Source organism: Lentinula edodes, assembly GCF_021015755.1.
Source record: "Lentinula edodes strain Le(Bin) 0899 ss11 chromosome Unknown C8R40scaffold_28, whole genome shotgun sequence".
Lineage (NCBI taxonomy): Eukaryota > Fungi > Basidiomycota > Agaricomycetes > Agaricales > Omphalotaceae > Lentinula > Lentinula edodes.
In genome coordinates, this window is record NW_025764334.1 from 371,520 (window position 1) to 388,574 (window position 17,055).

At 45.5% G+C, this 17,055-nt stretch overlaps 9 protein-coding genes across 9 annotated transcripts; 2 read left to right on the top strand and 7 right to left on the bottom strand.

Moving 5' to 3' along the window:
* Nucleotides 1-34: 34 nt before the first annotated feature.
* On the bottom strand, nucleotides 35-1,116 carry C8R40DRAFT_1161932 (eukaryotic phosphomannomutase; the record flags this gene model as incomplete). The annotated part of the gene is made up of 7 exons (XM_046230190.1): nucleotides 35-139; nucleotides 189-380; nucleotides 431-467; nucleotides 522-584; nucleotides 634-802; nucleotides 857-977; nucleotides 1,033-1,116. 7 exons carry the CDS (start codon nucleotides 1,114-1,116, stop codon nucleotides 35-37), a joined length of 771 nt encoding a protein of 256 aa, XP_046084089.1.
* Nucleotides 1,117-1,188: 72 nt separating this feature from the next.
* C8R40DRAFT_1115107 (uncharacterized protein) lies at nucleotides 1,189-3,545 on the top strand. Its single transcript, XM_046228548.1, has 5 exons — nucleotides 1,189-1,597; nucleotides 1,645-2,085; nucleotides 2,139-2,245; nucleotides 2,298-2,465; nucleotides 2,519-3,545. Exons 1-5 carry the CDS (start codon nucleotides 1,312-1,314, stop codon nucleotides 3,395-3,397), a joined length of 1,881 nt encoding a protein of 626 aa, XP_046084090.1. The 5' UTR covers nucleotides 1,189-1,311; the 3' UTR covers nucleotides 3,398-3,545.
* Nucleotides 3,546-4,224: 679 nt separating this feature from the next.
* Nucleotides 4,225-5,293, top strand: C8R40DRAFT_411947 (uncharacterized protein). Its single transcript, XM_046234979.1, has 3 exons — nucleotide 4,225; nucleotides 4,304-4,444; nucleotides 4,511-5,293. The coding sequence occupies exons 2-3, from the start codon at nucleotides 4,400-4,402 to the stop codon at nucleotides 5,090-5,092; spliced, it is 627 nt and encodes a 208-aa protein (XP_046084091.1). The 5' UTR covers nucleotide 4,225; nucleotides 4,304-4,399; the 3' UTR covers nucleotides 5,093-5,293.
* On the bottom strand, nucleotides 5,293-7,194 carry C8R40DRAFT_1199416 (SAC3/GANP/Nin1/mts3/eIF-3 p25 family-domain-containing protein; the record flags this gene model as incomplete). The annotated part of the gene is made up of 10 exons (XM_046233109.1): nucleotides 5,293-5,609; nucleotides 5,660-5,867; nucleotides 5,930-6,059; nucleotides 6,109-6,177; nucleotides 6,249-6,383; nucleotides 6,433-6,510; nucleotides 6,558-6,828; nucleotides 6,881-6,919; nucleotides 6,971-7,111; nucleotides 7,163-7,194. 10 exons carry the CDS (start codon nucleotides 7,192-7,194, stop codon nucleotides 5,393-5,395), a joined length of 1,320 nt encoding a protein of 439 aa, XP_046084092.1. The 3' UTR covers nucleotides 5,293-5,392.
* A 1,812-nt stretch (nucleotides 7,195-9,006) lies between these two features.
* On the bottom strand, nucleotides 9,007-10,771 carry C8R40DRAFT_1273469 (cytochrome C1 family-domain-containing protein). The gene is made up of 7 exons (XM_046234088.1): nucleotides 10,631-10,771; nucleotides 10,534-10,581; nucleotides 10,288-10,484; nucleotides 9,925-10,222; nucleotides 9,724-9,871; nucleotides 9,481-9,666; nucleotides 9,007-9,425 (listed from the first exon to the last, which is right to left on the bottom strand). The coding sequence occupies exons 1-7, from the start codon at nucleotides 10,721-10,723 to the stop codon at nucleotides 9,391-9,393; spliced, it is 1,005 nt and encodes a 334-aa protein (XP_046084093.1). The 5' UTR covers nucleotides 10,724-10,771; the 3' UTR covers nucleotides 9,007-9,390.
* A 383-nt stretch (nucleotides 10,772-11,154) lies between these two features.
* C8R40DRAFT_1199422 (mitochondrial carrier protein) lies at nucleotides 11,155-12,712 on the bottom strand (the record flags this gene model as incomplete). Its single annotated transcript, XM_046233110.1, has 5 exons — nucleotides 12,286-12,712; nucleotides 12,098-12,221; nucleotides 11,634-12,041; nucleotides 11,287-11,581; nucleotides 11,155-11,234 (listed from the first exon to the last, which is right to left on the bottom strand). Exons 1-5 carry the CDS (start codon nucleotides 12,312-12,314, stop codon nucleotides 11,155-11,157), a joined length of 936 nt encoding a protein of 311 aa, XP_046084094.1. The 5' UTR covers nucleotides 12,315-12,712.
* On the bottom strand, nucleotides 12,520-13,514 carry C8R40DRAFT_412016 (uncharacterized protein). Its single transcript, XM_046234980.1, has 4 exons — nucleotides 13,267-13,514; nucleotides 13,004-13,204; nucleotides 12,722-12,878; nucleotides 12,520-12,666 (listed from the first exon to the last, which is right to left on the bottom strand). Exons 1-4 carry the CDS (start codon nucleotides 13,424-13,426, stop codon nucleotides 12,558-12,560), a joined length of 627 nt encoding a protein of 208 aa, XP_046084095.1. The 5' UTR covers nucleotides 13,427-13,514; the 3' UTR covers nucleotides 12,520-12,557.
* A 498-nt stretch (nucleotides 13,515-14,012) lies between these two features.
* C8R40DRAFT_412337 (velvet factor-domain-containing protein) lies at nucleotides 14,013-16,252 on the bottom strand. The gene is made up of 7 exons (XM_046234982.1): nucleotides 16,184-16,252; nucleotides 15,587-16,126; nucleotides 15,140-15,528; nucleotides 14,947-15,084; nucleotides 14,644-14,892; nucleotides 14,473-14,579; nucleotides 14,013-14,416 (listed from the first exon to the last, which is right to left on the bottom strand). The coding sequence occupies exons 2-7, from the start codon at nucleotides 15,944-15,946 to the stop codon at nucleotides 14,340-14,342; spliced, it is 1,320 nt and encodes a 439-aa protein (XP_046084096.1). The 5' UTR covers nucleotides 15,947-16,126; nucleotides 16,184-16,252; the 3' UTR covers nucleotides 14,013-14,339.
* Nucleotides 16,044-16,961, bottom strand: C8R40DRAFT_1050993 (Tim17/Tim22/Tim23/Pmp24 family-domain-containing protein; the record flags this gene model as incomplete). The annotated part of the gene is made up of 4 exons (XM_046224678.1): nucleotides 16,044-16,126; nucleotides 16,184-16,294; nucleotides 16,351-16,494; nucleotides 16,649-16,961. The coding sequence occupies 4 exons, from the start codon at nucleotides 16,959-16,961 to the stop codon at nucleotides 16,044-16,046; spliced, it is 651 nt and encodes a 216-aa protein (XP_046084097.1).
* Nucleotides 16,962-17,055: the final 94 nt, after the last annotated feature.

The window sequence follows — 17,055 nt, forward strand, 5'->3', positions numbered from 1 at the left end:
TCCCCACAAAACAACCATATCGTGCCCGTATCTATTAAATTTGGAAAACCTCCTTCAGTATTCTGATAGTATCATCAGGGTTATCCACAGAATGGCCAATAGTGCGGGGGTCCGAGAAAATCTCATAGTCGTTGCCACCCTAACGAATGATTGGCGAATGCGATGGCATAAAGAGAGCACAACGTTACCTTGTATGTTTTGTCACCGAAGAAGTGAATTTCTTCAAATCCTTCTTGCTCAACGTGTCTTAACGCGTACGTCTTGTCCCAGCCTTGAGGGAAGATGTCAAACGAGATTTTACCGCCGATCGAGAAGGTTAGGCCATAATCAGCGAATTTTTCTTGCAAGACCTTCACGAACGCCGCTCGAATGCCCTGTTTCTGGATAGAGGTCGTAGAAAAGATGATAGACGATTTGGATCAAGCAGTACCTTGTCGTATGCCTCAAATTCGTTCCTTTCTGCGATACTAAAATATCGATATCAGGATCATGCTTGCCGTTCGTGAAGAGTGTGTACCAACGTCGCGTTACGCCCGAGGGGAGAGACATTGATCATGCCATTTCTGAACTCTACAAAGGTTCCACTGGGGATTATGGGTGCGCGGCGGTGTCTCCAAGTATCAGAACACGAACCGTTTAATTGGAATATCTAAGTCTGCAACATAGTGCAGAATGAAATTGACGAGTGTTTTATATCTTTCTTCGCCGAGGAACTTGATGAAGGATTGAGTGGCAAGGAGTTTCCCCGATTTATACGCCGTGAGTCCATTCTCTGCAAAGGCGTAATCGAAATCATCGACCACTATAGACAGTGAATCTTTCAACAACAAATCAAGGCATAAATAAAGATTCTCACCGTTGCTACCAGATACAGAGAGCTGCTCGGAAATCTTTACGAAATCTGAGCCTCCAACAAATCCGATAACTACTTTTTTCCTGAGATCCTGCAAGGCTTTGGTGACCGCCGGAGATACAGCCTAGATCGTTCAATCTTGATTTGTGGACAAAACGCGTGAACGACATAGGGGATACCTGACGCGCCGGACTAAGAGTACCATCAACGTCGAAAAGAACGAGCTTCTTCAAGGGCCTATCGGAAAACTCTGAGGAAACCATCGTGTATGTACCAGTGAAGAAGAAAGTCGTGTAAAAGTCGTGTCACTAGAACAGGAGATGAGCGCTAAACGCCACGTGGGTAACTTATACTTACTTACAAGTCATCTCCGGGCCATTGACGACGATTCGGAACCGTTCGAGAGGATAAGTATAACAGTCAAGAGCTTCAAAATATTAACTTCGCATCCTTCCGTGATGTCTATATACCATGTCTATTCGCTACCTTCTGACCTCCTGCAATCACTCGTACCACGAAACTCCCCGGTCGGTGATAATCAGCCTGCTCCTCTATCGATAGAAGCCATTCCGCCGTCATCAACTTCTGCAACAACAGCATGCAATATCTGCCTAGGAGTCTCTTTTGCCGATGTCGATCAACAGAGAACTCATTTCAGATCGGATTGGCATAGGTACAATGTCAAAAATCGGTTGAATGGTGGTCAACCTGTATCAGAGTCCGACTTTAACCAGCTCATTGACGGTGAGATTTTCGTAGACATAAAATGGAGGAACTTAATGTCTCTCTAGCCCTCGAGGATTCGTTGTCTGGATCGGAATCATCTGACGAAGAAATAGACTCTGACTCTGGCCACGATGCAGTTTCTACCCTCGTCGACAAACAAAAGCCGCGTAAAAGGTCGATCTCCCCAGAATTTTCTACAAGACGAAGTCCTCGTACTGCGATTTCCTGGTTCCATTCTTCCCCGTCTACTCAAATTGGGGTTTATCGCGTACTGTTTCCGTATGATATACCGGAGGATGATCACCTTCAAGCATTAAAAGACCTGCAGGAAGCAAAATCCGGTGGCCGCAGTTGGGCCATGTTCATGGTCGCTGGTGGTCATTTTGCTGGAGCTATCGTTCGTGTCAGTAACGCCGGAAAAGAGTCTGAAGTACAGTCTAAGAAAACTAAGAAACCAGTATCTGATATGGAAGTGCTGAGGCATAAAACGTTTCATAGATATACCAGTCAGTCTATTGAGGCTAGGTCGTTCACATCCTGCTCACTGACGATAATTTAGCTCGTAGGAAGCAAGGTGGCTCACAAAGTCTCAACGATAACGCCAAAGGTAATGCAAAGAGTGCCGGTGCACAGCTACGACGATATGGGGAGCAAGCTTTGCGAGAGGTAGGTTTCCTATTCCGTACTGGATACTTCCGTTCAATCCTCGTCACCACAGGACATTCGGGCTCTTTTGTCTGCCTGGGAAGAAGAAATTCATGACTGCGAGATAATATTCATCAGAGCCAGCGGCCCCAATCGAAAAATTTTCATGGACTATGAAGGAAGCCCCATCTCCAAAACTGACGAACGTTTACGCACTTTCCCGTTTCCAACTAGGCGACCAGTAAGAGCCCTCTTTACTGTGGCAGACTTTTTGGAAATTCATTATTTCCGTAGACACAATCTGAACTGTCTCGTTGCTTGCAGGAGTTGACAAGGGTCAAAGTTTCGCACTTCACTGAAGAGGTTCTGAGAGCTCAAGATGAAGCTTACCTTGCATCCCTCCCGAAACCCAAACCAATACCTGCTATTCCGGCACCATTGGCACCCGAAAAACCCAAAAGCAAACAGGTCAAGCTAAGTAAGGAAGAGGAAATACTCCGAGAAAAATGGCAACGACTTGTGGAGATGGTCAGCAAAGGGCGGTTAGAGCCACTGATTGCCTTCTGGGAGCGTGAAGGGAACAATCTTGGAGGTATTAATGTTCGACTACCAGAATGGATCGGGGAGAAACGTGTCGCGACGTTACTGCAGCTTGCAACCTTCTCGGGCCAAGAGGATGTGACGAATTGGATGCTGGAGATGTGTGCAGATCCCACCATACCCGTTCCCCGTTCGGAAGACGAAGCTGATAGTGTAGAAGGGGATGAATCTGCTTCCAAGCGGCGACGTACTGCATATGACCTTGCCCAATCTCGTTCCATTCGTGATGTGTTCCGTCGTAATGCTGGGGCACATCCAGATTGGTGGGACTGGTTTGGTGCTGCACATATTCCGAGTGCACTCAGCAAAGAGATGGAGGACGAACGCGATGAAAAAAAGAAGGTCCGACGGAAAGGATTAAAAGATCGGTTAAAAGAGCGAGAGGGTAAGGAGAAAGAGAAGCCAACAGTGGAAGAAAGTGCACCGTTCATTTCCTTTCCATCAATTGGTCCTCATAAACTTGGAGGCAGTGCTGGTGATACTGCAGGCACCGCAGGCTTGACATCAGAAATGAAAGCAAAGATTGAAAGAGAGAGGAGGGCTAGAGCTGCAGAAGCACGACTAAAAAAGTAACATTAAAGCAGTATTCATCATAGGGTATAATGGCACAATGTCTTTCTGGCAGCTGCTTTGAGTACATTAGGAACAGTGCAATGCTTTTCTGACTTCTATGGAACCAGGTCCAGACATAACTAGGATTTGTGCAACTCTTGCTTCAGCGGGGCCAACAGTTTTTTATAGTTTTGATACTTGAATGTGACTGGAGTCAAATTGACTGAATTCGATAAAATATCAGACCTACATGACTTCCCAGTCTCTGACCCAGGCCTTGATACCCAATACTGAAAATTCTACATACATAGTACAGTGTGTACATCAACAATGTGCCTGAAATGACATCTGTGTCATCAACGAAAACGTGACATTTTCAACTTTTCTTTTGTTCACTTCCATTCGACAGGCCCAAATCCCATCCAGTCCAGGGATTCGGGGCAAAATATTGTTTGATGATATCAGGGGCTCATGTGTAATGTCCACATTGGCTGCAAGTCTTAATACTGCAAACTCAGTAGTTGACATTGCAAAGAAGACCATGCTGCCCCAGGGGGTGAGATGTCAAATAACAACTCCAGAACCTTGTAATGCTGTCCTCGCTTGTTGGGAGGCCTATAGACTGGTAGGTTTACACTCATGCTGCAACGGAGACCTACGATCTTCATCTTCCGGTCATTTAAAATGTACTTTCAACATTCAGAGCATATCATACTTGTCTTTATACACTTGATCTACTTGGGAATGAACTTCGAACTATATTGTCAATAAAAGTTCTGATTTCTCTTCATGCAGCATCTTATTCGACAGCATTCTTTGACTATTCAAAAGATTCAGAAAAATGGACAGGCGAGTTTTCAAAAACAACAATTCTCTCCTCGTTTAATGATTTTAACGTTAGACTGCACTCTCCAATTCTATTTTCAGGCTGGAACATCCCGGACCATCACTCGAAAAGAATGGCGTTGCGCATTCCGATGTCTCAATCGTATCCATTTGTCCCGCCGAAGTCTGGAGCGACATATGGTTGCTCACATGTCGGAAGTCCCACTCTCGTGCCCTTTCCAGATATGCGAAAGCCTCCGCCCTTTGGAAAGCGAGCTTACCTTGATTGATCATCTAGATTCTATTCACTCAGGGCACAATACAACGGCTTTGGAGGGTCAAATATGTACTACATGGTGGCCCCCGTATCGTCAGCCTCAATTTGCTGAATCCCCCCCGTGGCCTGATTCCCCTGTGAACTATTTAGACATCATCAATCCTTATCCATCTCAGTCACCGCATCCATCACCACCCCATACGCCTCCCGCTTCACCCGTATTTCACCAGTTTCCCCGTCTTGTCCAATCTAGTGCTCTTCAATCTCCCTCATTCCATTCACCTGGCCGTCGCCCCATTCCGCGGCAGATCACCATAGAGAGCATAGAAGACTGGTCAAAACCAGAGGAATTTTACGAGTTTGAAGATCTTCCGACTCTGAGCGAATTGCCTCCAAATGCTTCCACTCATAATTCCGAGTGGCGTCCGTCCCCGCAGATTCCCGAAGACTGGATAGTTTGGCAGCGACCACAGAGCTGGAAGAAGGAGACTTCGACTCTCTTTCATCTGCAAACTGCCGAAGATCTGGGTCATATGCCACCTTCGTCGATGGACTACAATGTTTTCAGTGCACGTGTAAACCAACTGAAGGCAGAAGGCTTACTGGGAAAATAGCGCGTCTCTGTTATCTCACACATTCCTGAAATTCATATCCGGCACATATAATAGTTCTCTTACCAGAAAAATATCTCGTAGTTACTTTTTTATGTACATAGGTCCACCCCAACGCAGACCCCGCGTCGCATTTGCTGTATCAATTAAATTCGCTTTGCCTGTTCCGTTCTTCTAATTTACTGGAATCTGTCTTGATTAGTTCAACTTTCATTGAAATTTGTGGCCATCTTTCTGTAAAATCCAAATAATGGGAAGTACATACTCAAACACAAGACAGTTATTACTCAGTATAGTACAGAACTATACGGCACCCCTTATCCCCACTTTGCGATACTTTTCTTCATACACTTGCCCTAGGTAAGTGGCTGCCGATTTGCATTCAACAATTTTCTGGCTATTAGAACTAGTGGGGTTTGTGAAATGCGCGCCCTTGTGTTCTTCCAAAAATTTAATAGTAGAATCCAAGTCGTCAAATCCGAGCTCGTTTTGGATGAAAGATAGTGATATTGTCCGGTAACTAGGGAATAGGTGTGAGATCATGAAATAAGTTAATGAGTTCAGACCCACGCTTTGGTGATAACCATTAATGCTTTGACTCTTTCTCGGGGAATGAAGTGATCCATAATGTAAGCACCCATGTTCGGGGCATTCAAATACAGTAAGAAGAGAGCATGATAGTTGCCCATTGAAAGTGAGCGTTGAACATCGAGAGAGTGTCGCACAGCCGGATCCGCTTTCTGTCTAGGTGTTAGTTGACCTACGTACAAATTGAGTTCTGTCCAGTATCAAAGGGGAAAATAAATCAACAATGCGACTGTTGAAGAACAGAACAATTACCGCTTCTGTTGCGCCCGTGTAGGAGCATGAGTATCCGGTATCCCGTGAACTCCTCCACTTTTCCAGGTATTCCCAATTCGTAGAGCGTCTTGAGCGTTGCTTGACATGAATTATATTCCACCATATCGTTCTAGTCAGAGCTTGTTGAGGCGGAGTCAAAAGAGGCAACAAAAGCGTACGCTTTCAAGTGCCATACGCGCATGGATTTCGTAGACCTGTACCGTGAAGTCATTCTTGATGCGTTGAACCTGGGGACGGAGACAATTAGAAGCGCATGCAAAGCACCGGTTGTGGATAAGGAAGGAAGAGATCAGCGCACAGTAAGATCCTGACGAAGACTTTTGAACTGATTACATATCCAGTCGTACGAGCACTTTTCTCTCCATCGTTTCTTGAGTTGTACAAGTGTCTCTTGAAGGACAGCATAAGGTCGAATTGTTTCTGGTTTTGGGGCCTAGTAATATGACTGAGGCTAGCCCCGATTTCCACGAACAGGAACGCACATCTGTCAATCTTAAATAATCTTTGAAAATTTCCCTCGAGGTCCCTACTATTGTGAAACGGTCCCAGTCGATGACGTTCTGCTCACTCTGTCAGCGACACAATATACTCAAGCGCAGGAACACACCGGATCCGCTTCTGGTTCATCGGAGTTCCCAAAAGGAGATGCTGAACGAGAAGCATTCCAAGAGCTGTTATTGAAGAGATGATTATTGTGAACGTTTGCCTTCAACGACGAATTTCTCGACTTCTGCCGCTCAATTTCGTGTTCGCGTTGAAAACGCTCTGCTCTACGGTTGAGGGCTGCTTGATCATTCAAGTCCAAAGATGCAGTGCCAGCTGTAATTTGCTTGAGAGATGATTTTTTGGCTTTCTTGCTGACGGGGGCAGTATCATTTCTATCGATTAAGTCAGAATTCTTGGCAAGAACAGCATCTCGGAGACACATACATCTTGCGTTTAAGAGTAGGGGCCGGTTTTGGTAAAAGACTGAAGTTTGCATGAGGGGGTGAAGATACCAAATCTCGATGGGGCCCGAACCTTTCCAGTTGTACGCCGTTCCAGTCTGTTGTCCAAAGTGTGTGTGCGGCAAAAGCGTCAGCAATTACCTGCCTTAGTTCATCTTGAGCTTCCTTTCTATTACTGTCGGTCATTTGTCCCAAACATTTCGCAACCCAATCTCTGAGGTCAACATAAGAACGAAGAAATCGAGCAAGTCAAGCGCAGGCTTACTTGAGCTGTGGTGGCCACGAGGCTGACGCCATGGAAGTTGGAATATTCGTACTTAGCTGGATATGAGAAATTTAATGAAGGTGGTTGTTTGCTAGCTGGATGATTGAATCGAGGGAAATTACATAATCACTAGCATCCTATATTATAAAAGACTAACTGGGCGCTTAGCATGATTACCAATAATTGGTCAGCAGATTAAACGCCTAAATTTTACCACGAAACGGTGCTGCGGAGTCGCCGGAATCAATGCCGTGTTCTCCGGCAGTTTTTACTTTAAGTGAGGGTCAACACCACGAGTACTTTAACAGTTGAACTCTGTGACATGATACATTCATATGTATGCATTGAGTATACTGCATGCTGTGGCTGCTGCCTTATTTTACAGTATTGATATAAGAAGTGCTACAAATTGAAGAAATCACTTCAAACTTTGCAAGGCATTATGAAGAAGAATTCTGACTTAGCAAAATTGCTTGCCATCTACAAGTCTCAACTCAATACATCCTGCAGTAAACAATGATCCATGGGTTCTTGAATGTACTATCATTTGCCACAGAAATGTTGTAGTATATTAACTACTTGGATGCTTTAGCAGGAAATGCATTCACCTATTAGAGAGCTGATAGTGTTGGTGCAAATGAAGGAGAGGACAACAACAATGAATTTCACTACCCTGTTGGGTATTTAAATAGTATCCATGAACCAGGTCTTCCACTGGTAAAACTTGAGCTCAAGATTGGTGCACCTATTATGATACTTTGAAATATTACTTCCAGGTATCTGCAATAGAACCTGACATTTGTAAAACCTGGGTTTTTGGCTAATAGCTGGAGAGCAGCTGACAATGCTCTCCAGCCAGTATCCTTGCTCTGGCAAACATCCATGTTTTGCAGATATTCATCTTGGGCTAAGGGTCTGAGAACAGTTGAGAGCACTTCCCAACAGTGGAAGCACCCAAAGCATGTTACATTCAGTGCTTGCAGCACTGGGATCTGCTCTTGGCCCTTAGCTGAATATTCAGGTTTTGCAGATGAGTCAGAGTTCTGGAAGCAGGAATATTGGGTTGTGATAAATCTGGAAAATCAATTCCCTGTATTATACTCAGTTCATCAGGTTTTGAAGAGGCACCAGATTCCAGTATGACTTACATTTGCAATGATAATAAATAAATTACAGGGAAAATCTGTAAAACATGTTGCATTTCCAAATCCTGTGTGTTTTCCAGAGCAATGGTACTGGCTAATTGTCTGAGAGCACCTGAAAGAGCTTCCCAGCAGCCAAACCATTTAGAACAAGTCAAAAATACTCCAAGTGCTTAGGGTAATGGAGAGTGCTCTTCACCTGGCACCCTTGGACTGGCAAATATACAAGCTTTACAGATGTGGAGTATGATAAAGAAGGCTGTAATAAAAGTTTTGTTTGGTAAAAGTAAGTTTTATATTCAATTCATAGCAAGTCTCTAACTTTGACTTTGAATTTTAGAAGATAGACATTGCCTTACTACAAATATGGTGTACCTTGGTGTGCCCAGAAGTTTTTCTAGATAGGAAAAGTATGTTGTTTGCAATGAAAATGGCTCAGAATACTGCATAATAAATGTTGAAGTATGGAGGCGCAAGGCACCGACTCAGGGGGGTTTGGGGGCTTGCCCCCAACAAGCTGTGAACCCTGCTGTAGCACACGGTGCGAGCAGAGCGAGCCACCGTGGCGAAGGCACGGGTTCTAAAGCTTGTGAGCAATTAAAATAACTGGCTTCACTGCCATAGACTGCACCTTAGGCAAGCCTTAATTTCATGACACATAGACAACGAAACCAGTTATATTTCATACAATACTTTTGAAAGTGGTGACTGCAGGCCCTCAGGATGAATATTGCAAGCATACTTAGTGAATTCAAAATCTGGTCGGTCATGTCATAACTTCAACTTCGAGTTTGAAGTCAGAATGATAGATCGTAAACTAACCTAACGTATCTATTTGCAGTAACTGCCAGGTAGACCGAGACGCCCTTATAAGTACTGCGAGAGCGATACTTGTCATGTCCCGCAGGCAACATTGCAGGCAAGCTCGTTGCCCGGATGGGCTTGGTCATCAGCCTGAGTGCCGGGTTAGCACCTACCATAAAGTGTTCAAGTGAAGAAAGATTTCAACCGAGGTATAAAGAAAGATTCCATTCAGCAAAATTAAGTCTCCCGTAGCATATGCGATGGAAATTTTTATTTCTAACTCTAATGTCCTGTTTTGTCTGCGGGAGGGTTGTACTCTGCAATAAGCGCGTGAGTATGCCAAGCTTTAAACAAATAGCAAGATGTGCTCACGAATCTTCCTGTTCTTGATAGGACCCCACTTGAACCGTTTCGTGTACACGCTAAGAACGAACAAAGTAGAGAACAGGATAACCGCCTTGATTCCAGTCTTCTTGCGTTCATCATGTTCAGGCTCAGCGGCCCAATTCAAGAAAGTCACTACGTCCTTAGCCATCTGAGAAGTAGTAGCGGGGGTTCCTGACCAGACAGTGTTAGAGCGAACAACAGAGAAACGAACGCGACTGATAGACAAACCATCATCGTATTCGACCAAGCCATCAAAAAGGACTCGAGCCATCGAAAGGGCACCGCCGGGGAAATATGGGTTGTAATTCATGCCCTCACGCACTTCGACACCAGCCGGTGGGTCGACGTAACCGGTGAGAAGAGAGAAAATATAGTCCTAGATAGATGTCAGATATCATGTACGCGTCGAAATACATACTAGACACTCACGGCACCACCGTGACGCGCCTTGACAATCAGACTCAAGTCAGGAGGAAGAGCACCAGCATTGCCAGCGCGAGCAGCTTCTTCATTGGGGTAAGGAGCAGGCATATAATCAGCGAGCTTTCCTGGACGTTGAAACATCTCTCCATCATCGTTCGGTCCATCCTGGTATTCAACTTCTTCTGCCATTGCGCGAGCTTCATCGGCGGTGTGGGAGACGGCAACGAGATTACGCCAGGCGATACGGTCAAGAGAGTGGCATGCTGCACAGACTTCGCGGTAGACTTGGTAGCCTCGTCGAATGCTAGAATAGAATACAGGAGAAATATGACGGGGCCATTGGAATGCGTAGAGGGCAGGATTTCTTACCTAGCATGGTCGAATGTGTCGAAAAAGCCATTGTGAGGCCAAGGATAGGCAACAGGATGCAGCCCCTCATCGCTGAGGTGACTGGCGTGTACCTCACCGAGGAAAGGTAGAGTGCCATAGAAGTGTGCATACCAGGCCACGGTGCCAGTAGTGAATAAAGTTGCGGAAGCGAGAGTTAGACGGGAGTTCATGAAGGACTAATAATCATTGGGACCAAAAATGAGCATAAAGTTCATTGATACGCACCTCGAATACATTTGACGAAGACGAAGCGCTTGAAGACGCAAAACGAACCTGGCAAAATGTTAGTTGGAGGGTTTTTACACTTTGTGGATGAGCTCACCGAGGCCCGTGAGCCTGAAGCAGATGAAGGCAGGCTCCGTTTGGGAGCTGAAGCCGCTTGCTTCAACGCTCCTGAGCGCAACCTCGACAACATGTTAGGAGTAGATATTTTTGACCAACTTGGATGGAAGAAGAGTGTGACGGGTTAAATGTGACAGATTGAATGTGACGCTCGGGAGTAGACGGAAGTGGAATCTTATCCAGCCAATCAAATACTCGCTATTGAATCTGCTTCGAGCTATGTAGCTCGAGTTATTAGTATGTACTTCAACTGAAGTGGACCGCAATAGTTCTTTCAACTTCTACGTCTTATGTTGGATTAGAATTTATTCCGAACAAAGTTCTTATATTGCCTGGAATTCACTATGCATTCTAAGTAGCAGATGAAAAACAAGTATTTATGAACAATCTTGGTAGCGTCAAGCAGGATATAACATAATGTAAAGTAACAATCCTGACCGGCGCTATGAGCATGAGGTATCGATGTTTGAAACTGAACTCCACGTACTATAGCGGTAAAATCATTTACTTTCCACCAGTGGTGCCCATACCCATGGTGGACTTGAAAGTATCGTAGATCCACCATTGGAAACCAGTGAGTGTACCTAGAGCAATATTTAACTCCAGATGTGAAATCAAGAACTACGATTCACTCACCGATCATGACTACCCTAGTGCTGAGACCCTTTGTAGCCAAAGTTGCGAAGCCAACCTCACCGGCAATTGTTCCAACAGATTTGCCCTTGTTTTCAGCCTTTCCGAGGAGTGACACTAGAGAGTCAGCGGGGTGCGAAACGATGGCGCAAACAACACCGGCGATGTAACCAGAAGCGAAAGTGATACCGAGCTGCGTAGTCTTGCTATAAGTTTCCTTGGGATTGGTAAACACGTGCGTGTAGAATAACTGAGCGATCTTCTCGAAGAAAAAGAACTTCGCCATGGTATAAGGGATCTATAACAGGAAATATTAAACGTTGTATATTTTGTGATTTTCGCGAACGCACCTGACGGGACCAGAGAGGGACAAGAGAACCGAAGGGGAAGCGGGTCTCAACCTTCAACTTGTTCATCTCCGAAAGTGCAGTGGCAAAGGGAATGGGGAACGTGCCAGTAGGACTGGTTTGAATCTTGACTTTCGTCATTTCCAAAGGACATAGAGCGATGTCGGCGAATACTTCCGCCGAGGCAGAACCAGCAAGCCAGATCGCACCCTTGTATTTTTCAGAGATATCTGGGCCAGCGGCGTTCATGTAGGTGTCTTTGAAGACCTCGTACAGACCGTACTTGAACATTCCCTGGAGTGAGTAGCCTACAAAGGTAGGGCCCAACCCTTTCCAGATACCACGAGAACCCTCTTCCTTCAGAAGAAGTTTTAAACTAGCAGCCGTTCCAGAATATTTTTGAGGGTTAACCTAAGCAGTACGAATGTTGGCCAAGCTTCTGACAAGAAAGTAAGAGAAACACGTACCTGCATGTTACATTTAGCAACATCCAGAGGAGTGATACCTGCGTGGGTGAAACCACAAGCGAGGGCACCACCAAGCATACACTTGGCGTAGTAGGAGGTATCATGAGGCACAGGTCCGAGGTACCTTAAACAAAGCAAAAAACCTTGAGATTCAAAGAAAAACAGATATTATAGAGAGAAAAACTTACCTGGCGTCCCATTTCGTAGGAACAGACATGAAGAAAAGAGTTTAAATACAAAGTCTAGGGGGCTTGATTCCCTGAGGGGAGGGTTGACAAGGAGTGTCAAGTTGGAGGTTAAAAGTAAGTCGTTTGCAGGCGTTGTCAAATTTTGTCACCGGCTCGTTCCGGATTTCGCCGAAAGAACAGCTATAGTTCACGTGTAAGCAAACTGCTCCGACCATGGTCCGCTCCTTGTTTCTTTTCGTGCATGTTTTATTCCGTGTAATTATATCCAGCATTTACGAGCAGCCGGTACTGAGCACGCCGCAGTTTGTTGCAAAAATCCTTCTTAAGTAGTTCAACGAATTTGACGATCCCAGCACCCGAAATACATCCTCAGATGACGGCCTGACATCGGTTCCGTTATTACACAACTCGGACTCAGTTGTTCATTAATGCCTACGATGATACAGGGTGTTGAACACCACATGAGGAATTAAGGTAGGGAGGAAACATAAAACGATGAGAGAAATACAGGGCCATGAGATAATGGAACGATTGATAGACACGCAAATAATCTACAAAACATAATGGTCCGATCCAAGCTCCACAACGCGCAACTTGAAGGTTACAATAAGCACTCGCAAAGTTCTAAGTGAGTTGATATTAGGGGCTGGTCGCCAACGAGAAGCAAGTCACGCACCTTCAGCGCAGCAGCATAAACACATTCCTGCCAAACACGCACCACATCCACCACTACTGCTTGAGCTCTGCTGTGGTTGTTGTCTGTAAACAATGAGGGTTCTGCGGGTGAGATGGAATTTACAGCTGATTCGTGGACATACACATAAACGGTTTGTGGAGGAGGCTGAGGTTGGTAACCACCTTGTTGGGGATATCCCTGAGGAGGGCCTCCACCTCCACCATAATATGCTTGCTGAGGTTGCTGAGGAGAGGAAATGCATATAAGGGCAAAAATATCGAGGGTTAATTGGCTTGATAACATACTTGAGGGTAGTATCCACCCTGACCAGGAGGGGGACCTAACAACAATGTGAACGCAGTTTGAGAATATTTCGACAGGCGTTACAACTTCAAGCAGTAAAGTCTGACCTTGAGGGGGATAATACTGCTTCCCTTGGTTGTTATAATAATCGTTGGCCGACATGACAAAAGATGAGGGGCGTTAGAAACAATTCACTCTCTAATTTCGAAACCGCTGCGCTTAAGTATGCGGCACGTGGCCGAAGGGATTAAAGTGGAAGTACACTGCATCACACATGTGCTGTGAAAATTGATCGGTGAGCGACACAGCCTCATGACAGCCTTTGCATAATTCCGTGAACATTGGGAAGATTTCTGTACAGTCTCCGCCCATCGACAGCTGCTAGCGTTTACCGCTAGGCATCGTGCCAGCAATAGCTCCATGCTTCTGCTCGCTGTCTCAGGTCTCCTGCACCCTGAGTTTCTCAAAATAGCTCAAAATAACTGCCAAAATAATTATAAGAGGATTCAGTGAACATTGTTCGAAGAACTTAGTGTCGAGCATATATCGAGGCTTTCAGATAATTGAGAGGCACCGACGTGATGACAATATGTCGGGACGTTGAGCGGGTGGTTATTGTTGCTATGTCGGGTCGACATCGGCACATTATGCGAGGCAGGCTCCGGATCATTTAGATATCGGACCGAAGAACGAAAAACATGTATGCAACACGGATTTGATTTGGAGGAATTTTGCAGACAATATTGAAAGCGGTTCAAATATTAGCTTGATCCAATTTTTATTTTGGAAATGCGATCATGGAAATCGAAGCACCTAAAGATAGCGGGAGAATGAAGGACACAATTTTCCGGAAATACAAGTTCAAGTTACACCGGCTTGGTGTAAATACTTTCAACTACAATCATAATACGTGCTGCATATCGAGTCTCGCAATTGCTCAGAATTTCATTCACGATTATATCTATAAAGAAAAAACAACAACTATGCTGCGAAGATCGAATTTTCGCATAGTGTGTGCACGATTAAGTTCAAGCAAGATGTTACGTCCACAACGGACTCTCTGGCGGTAAGACGATCACGGGTGTGGTGGCGACACGAAGGTAAACATTCTCGCCCCTTGTCGAATGAAGGATTGGGTCAGGCGGGTTGGTTCTGTATACCCAGAAGTCTTTAATCGTGGACTCTGGATCCAAAGCAGTGAAACTTACGGGCAGCAGAATATTGATGTCGAGGTAGAACCTCGAAAACTCTTGTTCTCGTCTCTGCTAATGCTTGTCCGTGTTGGGCAAGACCCATAATTCCGGAAGGACTAACGCTGGAGCTGTTCAGTTTAGCCATTCGACGAACTGTACGTGCACAATAGATGAAGCAGGATTTACCTGGAAATTTGTAAAAGGGTTATTCCCAATTGATAGCGGCCACGCCACTGTATGCTAACATCGGGGAATAAAAAGAAAAGACCGCGATTTCCCTGAAGGTCCTCAAGCTGCTCAACCGATGACACAAGATTACCGTACAGAACTGGTGCGGAGCCAAACCCACTCTGCGTTGGACTTCTGTCTACTCTCTCTAGTCCGTTTTCGTTGTAAAGGGACAAATGCGCGATGAGAAAGGGCAGTTCCGCCTCGCTATGATTTCCTCGTTGAAAAATTTTCGGGTACTTGGTGGTATAGGTTACTTACGGTACAACAGGGTTGCCAGAGGCGTCGTGAATGTCAAGTCGAACGATGATTGGGGGAGTCACAGGCAGACGAGAGAGAGGATAGTTGGAAAATTCAGCTGCTCTCTGAGGTTGCTGGACGACTTCAAGATGATATAATCTGATTTTCAAGTGTACATATGAGCATGGTCAAGATGCAAGGCCGTCGGACTCACAGATTCCGAGGATCGGAAAGAAGCGAAGATACTTGAATACGAGGAAGATGGTTGCGCGAGTACCCTTCAGGAAGCATCGATGAAAATTGCTGATATGATCCATGACTTGAAGGAGGGGAACTACGGCTAGAAGTAGGGCTTCCGTTCGAAGAAAAGAAACTAGCTGAAGAATATACTGATTGTGGGGAGGAGTGACCGCTGCTGCCGCCACTATCACGAGGAAACTGAAGGGGAGGAAGCCTACGAGTAGGGGACCGGGAAGTTTCAACCGATTTAGATTTTGGGTCGCTGGTATCGCTCTCGATTCGTATGCGATGGGGCGATTGAGACGCACGACGGCGGACAGATCTTAATTTTGGGACTACCGATGAAAGAGTAGCTTGTCGTGGCTAAAAGATCGTATCACAATTCGCTCGCGTGTTGATAGAAAAAGACAATAGACCAAACCTTATTCCTCCGAGGTACTCCACGACCAGATTCAACCCGAGGTACAAATGGCATGGTAATCAGCATATCTTGCACATCTGCTGAAAAAGAGCAAATGGTGAGTGAAGAGTCCACAATCCGCTTGTCGTCGGACGAAATACACAGAGCAAAGGAGTGAACCATGCTTGATAGACAGACCGGCGTCAGTATCGTGCAGGAATGATCAAGGAAATGCGATGAGAGGTAAGCATTTATAACATCGGCACACACAAGCAGTACAGTCTGAAAAGATTGAAAGATCGCCAACTTAAGTTCATTTGTCAGATCGGAGTACCCTGATATGGCAGAGTCGATACGGATTAGATTTAATAGGATTCGCATAATGATCGTGTAAGTTAAGAGGGAGCCTATGCCGCGGCACCAAGACCTTGAGCGGGGGTAATCAGCGAGAATGTAGAATATATAGCATATGAGAGGTTCAAATGATTTTTTTCACATAGCTCCAGAAACCCGCCATTCCAGACATGAATATAGCCGCAGAGAGAGCAGGTTTAACTCCGGCTAACGACCACAAAATTGTCAGAATGATTTAGATTTATGAACGTAAAACAACTTTACCTGTTGACTTGTAGAGTACTCCCGTAATTGCCCCTGCGGAAACGCTTCCAAGAATGTCGTGTTTTCCTCGTGCGGCGTCTATCGACGAATTCACTCCGTTATACACGAGAGCTAAAGAGCGCAGTCAGAATGTACAGATGCCATCGAGTGAAACGAGCCAAACGGACCGAGGACACCTGCTGAATTTCCTATAAATGTGCCTCTTCGAGTCACCGAGTTCAAAACGCTGTTGATCCGTAACCTGCTATTTGATACAGCCAATGGCCTTCTTGCGCCCTCGCGCAATCCCCATGCACCGCCAACAGCAAGGCCTGAAAACCCAGGGTGAGCATGTGATGAAACAAAAAAAACAATAAGAGCAGGCCGTTTCACGAGTTAAAAGATAAGGTGAGAGAAGTCCTGAAAAGTCAGGGAGGACTGGATGGAGGCAAAAGAGGTAATTCGAAAGAGATCCGAAGGACCTACCACTGAGATACATGGTTCCAGTGCCATAACATAAATCATCACTCCAGCCCCGAGAAGGAATTGCAGTCCCAGAACCAGGGAGCTCGCTTGTCTTGTCATCATCGAGTAGAAGATAGTCCAGTTTGTCGCCAAGGTCGGCGAGAGGGTGTAATTTTGCGGGATCATAAGAACCCAAAAGCAGGTCTGAAGCTGTGACAGCATTTTCGGGTGAAACGGGAGCACCTTCAGACTTTGAAAAAGTGGCAGATCGAAGGTATTCCGCTGGGTCCCTAGATGAAGAGGCCTGACTGGACGCACTTTTATCAGCAGACATGGCGGCGAGTCGAAGAGGTTGACAAGACGAAACAGTGAGCTCAACGCGGCGCAAAATTTACCGAAAGTGATCACGTGGTGAATTTTGGCTATTG

Coding starts and splice junctions, on each gene's coding strand:
- C8R40DRAFT_1115107 (XM_046228548.1), top strand. CDS start 1,312: ATGTCTATATACCATGTCTATTCGCTACCTTCTGACCTCCTGCAATCA. Junction 1,598..1,644: donor CTTTAACCAGCTCATTGACG/GTGAGATTTTCG, acceptor ATGTCTCTCTAG/CCCTCGAGGATTCGTTGTCT. Junction 2,466..2,518: donor CGTTTCCAACTAGGCGACCA/GTAAGAGCCCTC, acceptor TTATTTCCGTAG/ACACAATCTGAACTGTCTCG.
- C8R40DRAFT_411947 (XM_046234979.1), top strand. CDS start 4,400: ATGGTTGCTCACATGTCGGAAGTCCCACTCTCGTGCCCTTTCCAG. Junction 4,445..4,510: donor CACTCTCGTGCCCTTTCCAG/ATATGCGAAAGC, acceptor GATTCTATTCAC/TCAGGGCACAATACAACGGC.
- C8R40DRAFT_1273469 (XM_046234088.1), bottom strand. CDS start 10,723: ATGTTGTCGAGGTTGCGCTCAGGAGCGTTGAAGCAAGCGGCTTCAGCT. Junction 10,223..10,287: donor GACACATTCGACCATGCTAG/GTAAGAAATCCT, acceptor ATTCTATTCTAG/CATTCGACGAGGCTACCAAG. Junction 9,872..9,924: donor AGGCGCGTCACGGTGGTGCC/GTGAGTGTCTAG, acceptor ACATCTATCTAG/GACTATATTTTCTCTCTTCT.
- C8R40DRAFT_412016 (XM_046234980.1), bottom strand. CDS start 13,426: ATGTCGGCCAACGATTATTATAACAACCAAGGGAAGCAGTATTATCCC. Junction 12,879..13,003: donor AAGCAGTAGTGGTGGATGTG/GTGCGTGTTTGG, acceptor GTAACCTTCAAG/TTGCGCGTTGTGGAGCTTGG. Junction 12,667..12,721: donor GTTCAACACCCTGTATCATC/GTAGGCATTAAT, acceptor AACCGATGTCAG/GCCGTCATCTGAGGATGTAT.
- C8R40DRAFT_412337 (XM_046234982.1), bottom strand. CDS start 15,946: ATGCGAATCCTATTAAATCTAATCCGTATCGACTCTGCCATATCAGGG. Junction 15,529..15,586: donor GAGTACCTCGGAGGAATAAG/GTTTGGTCTATT, acceptor ACGATCTTTTAG/CCACGACAAGCTACTCTTTC. Junction 14,417..14,472: donor ACATCAATATTCTGCTGCCC/GTAAGTTTCACT, acceptor CTGGGTATACAG/AACCAACCCGCCTGACCCAA.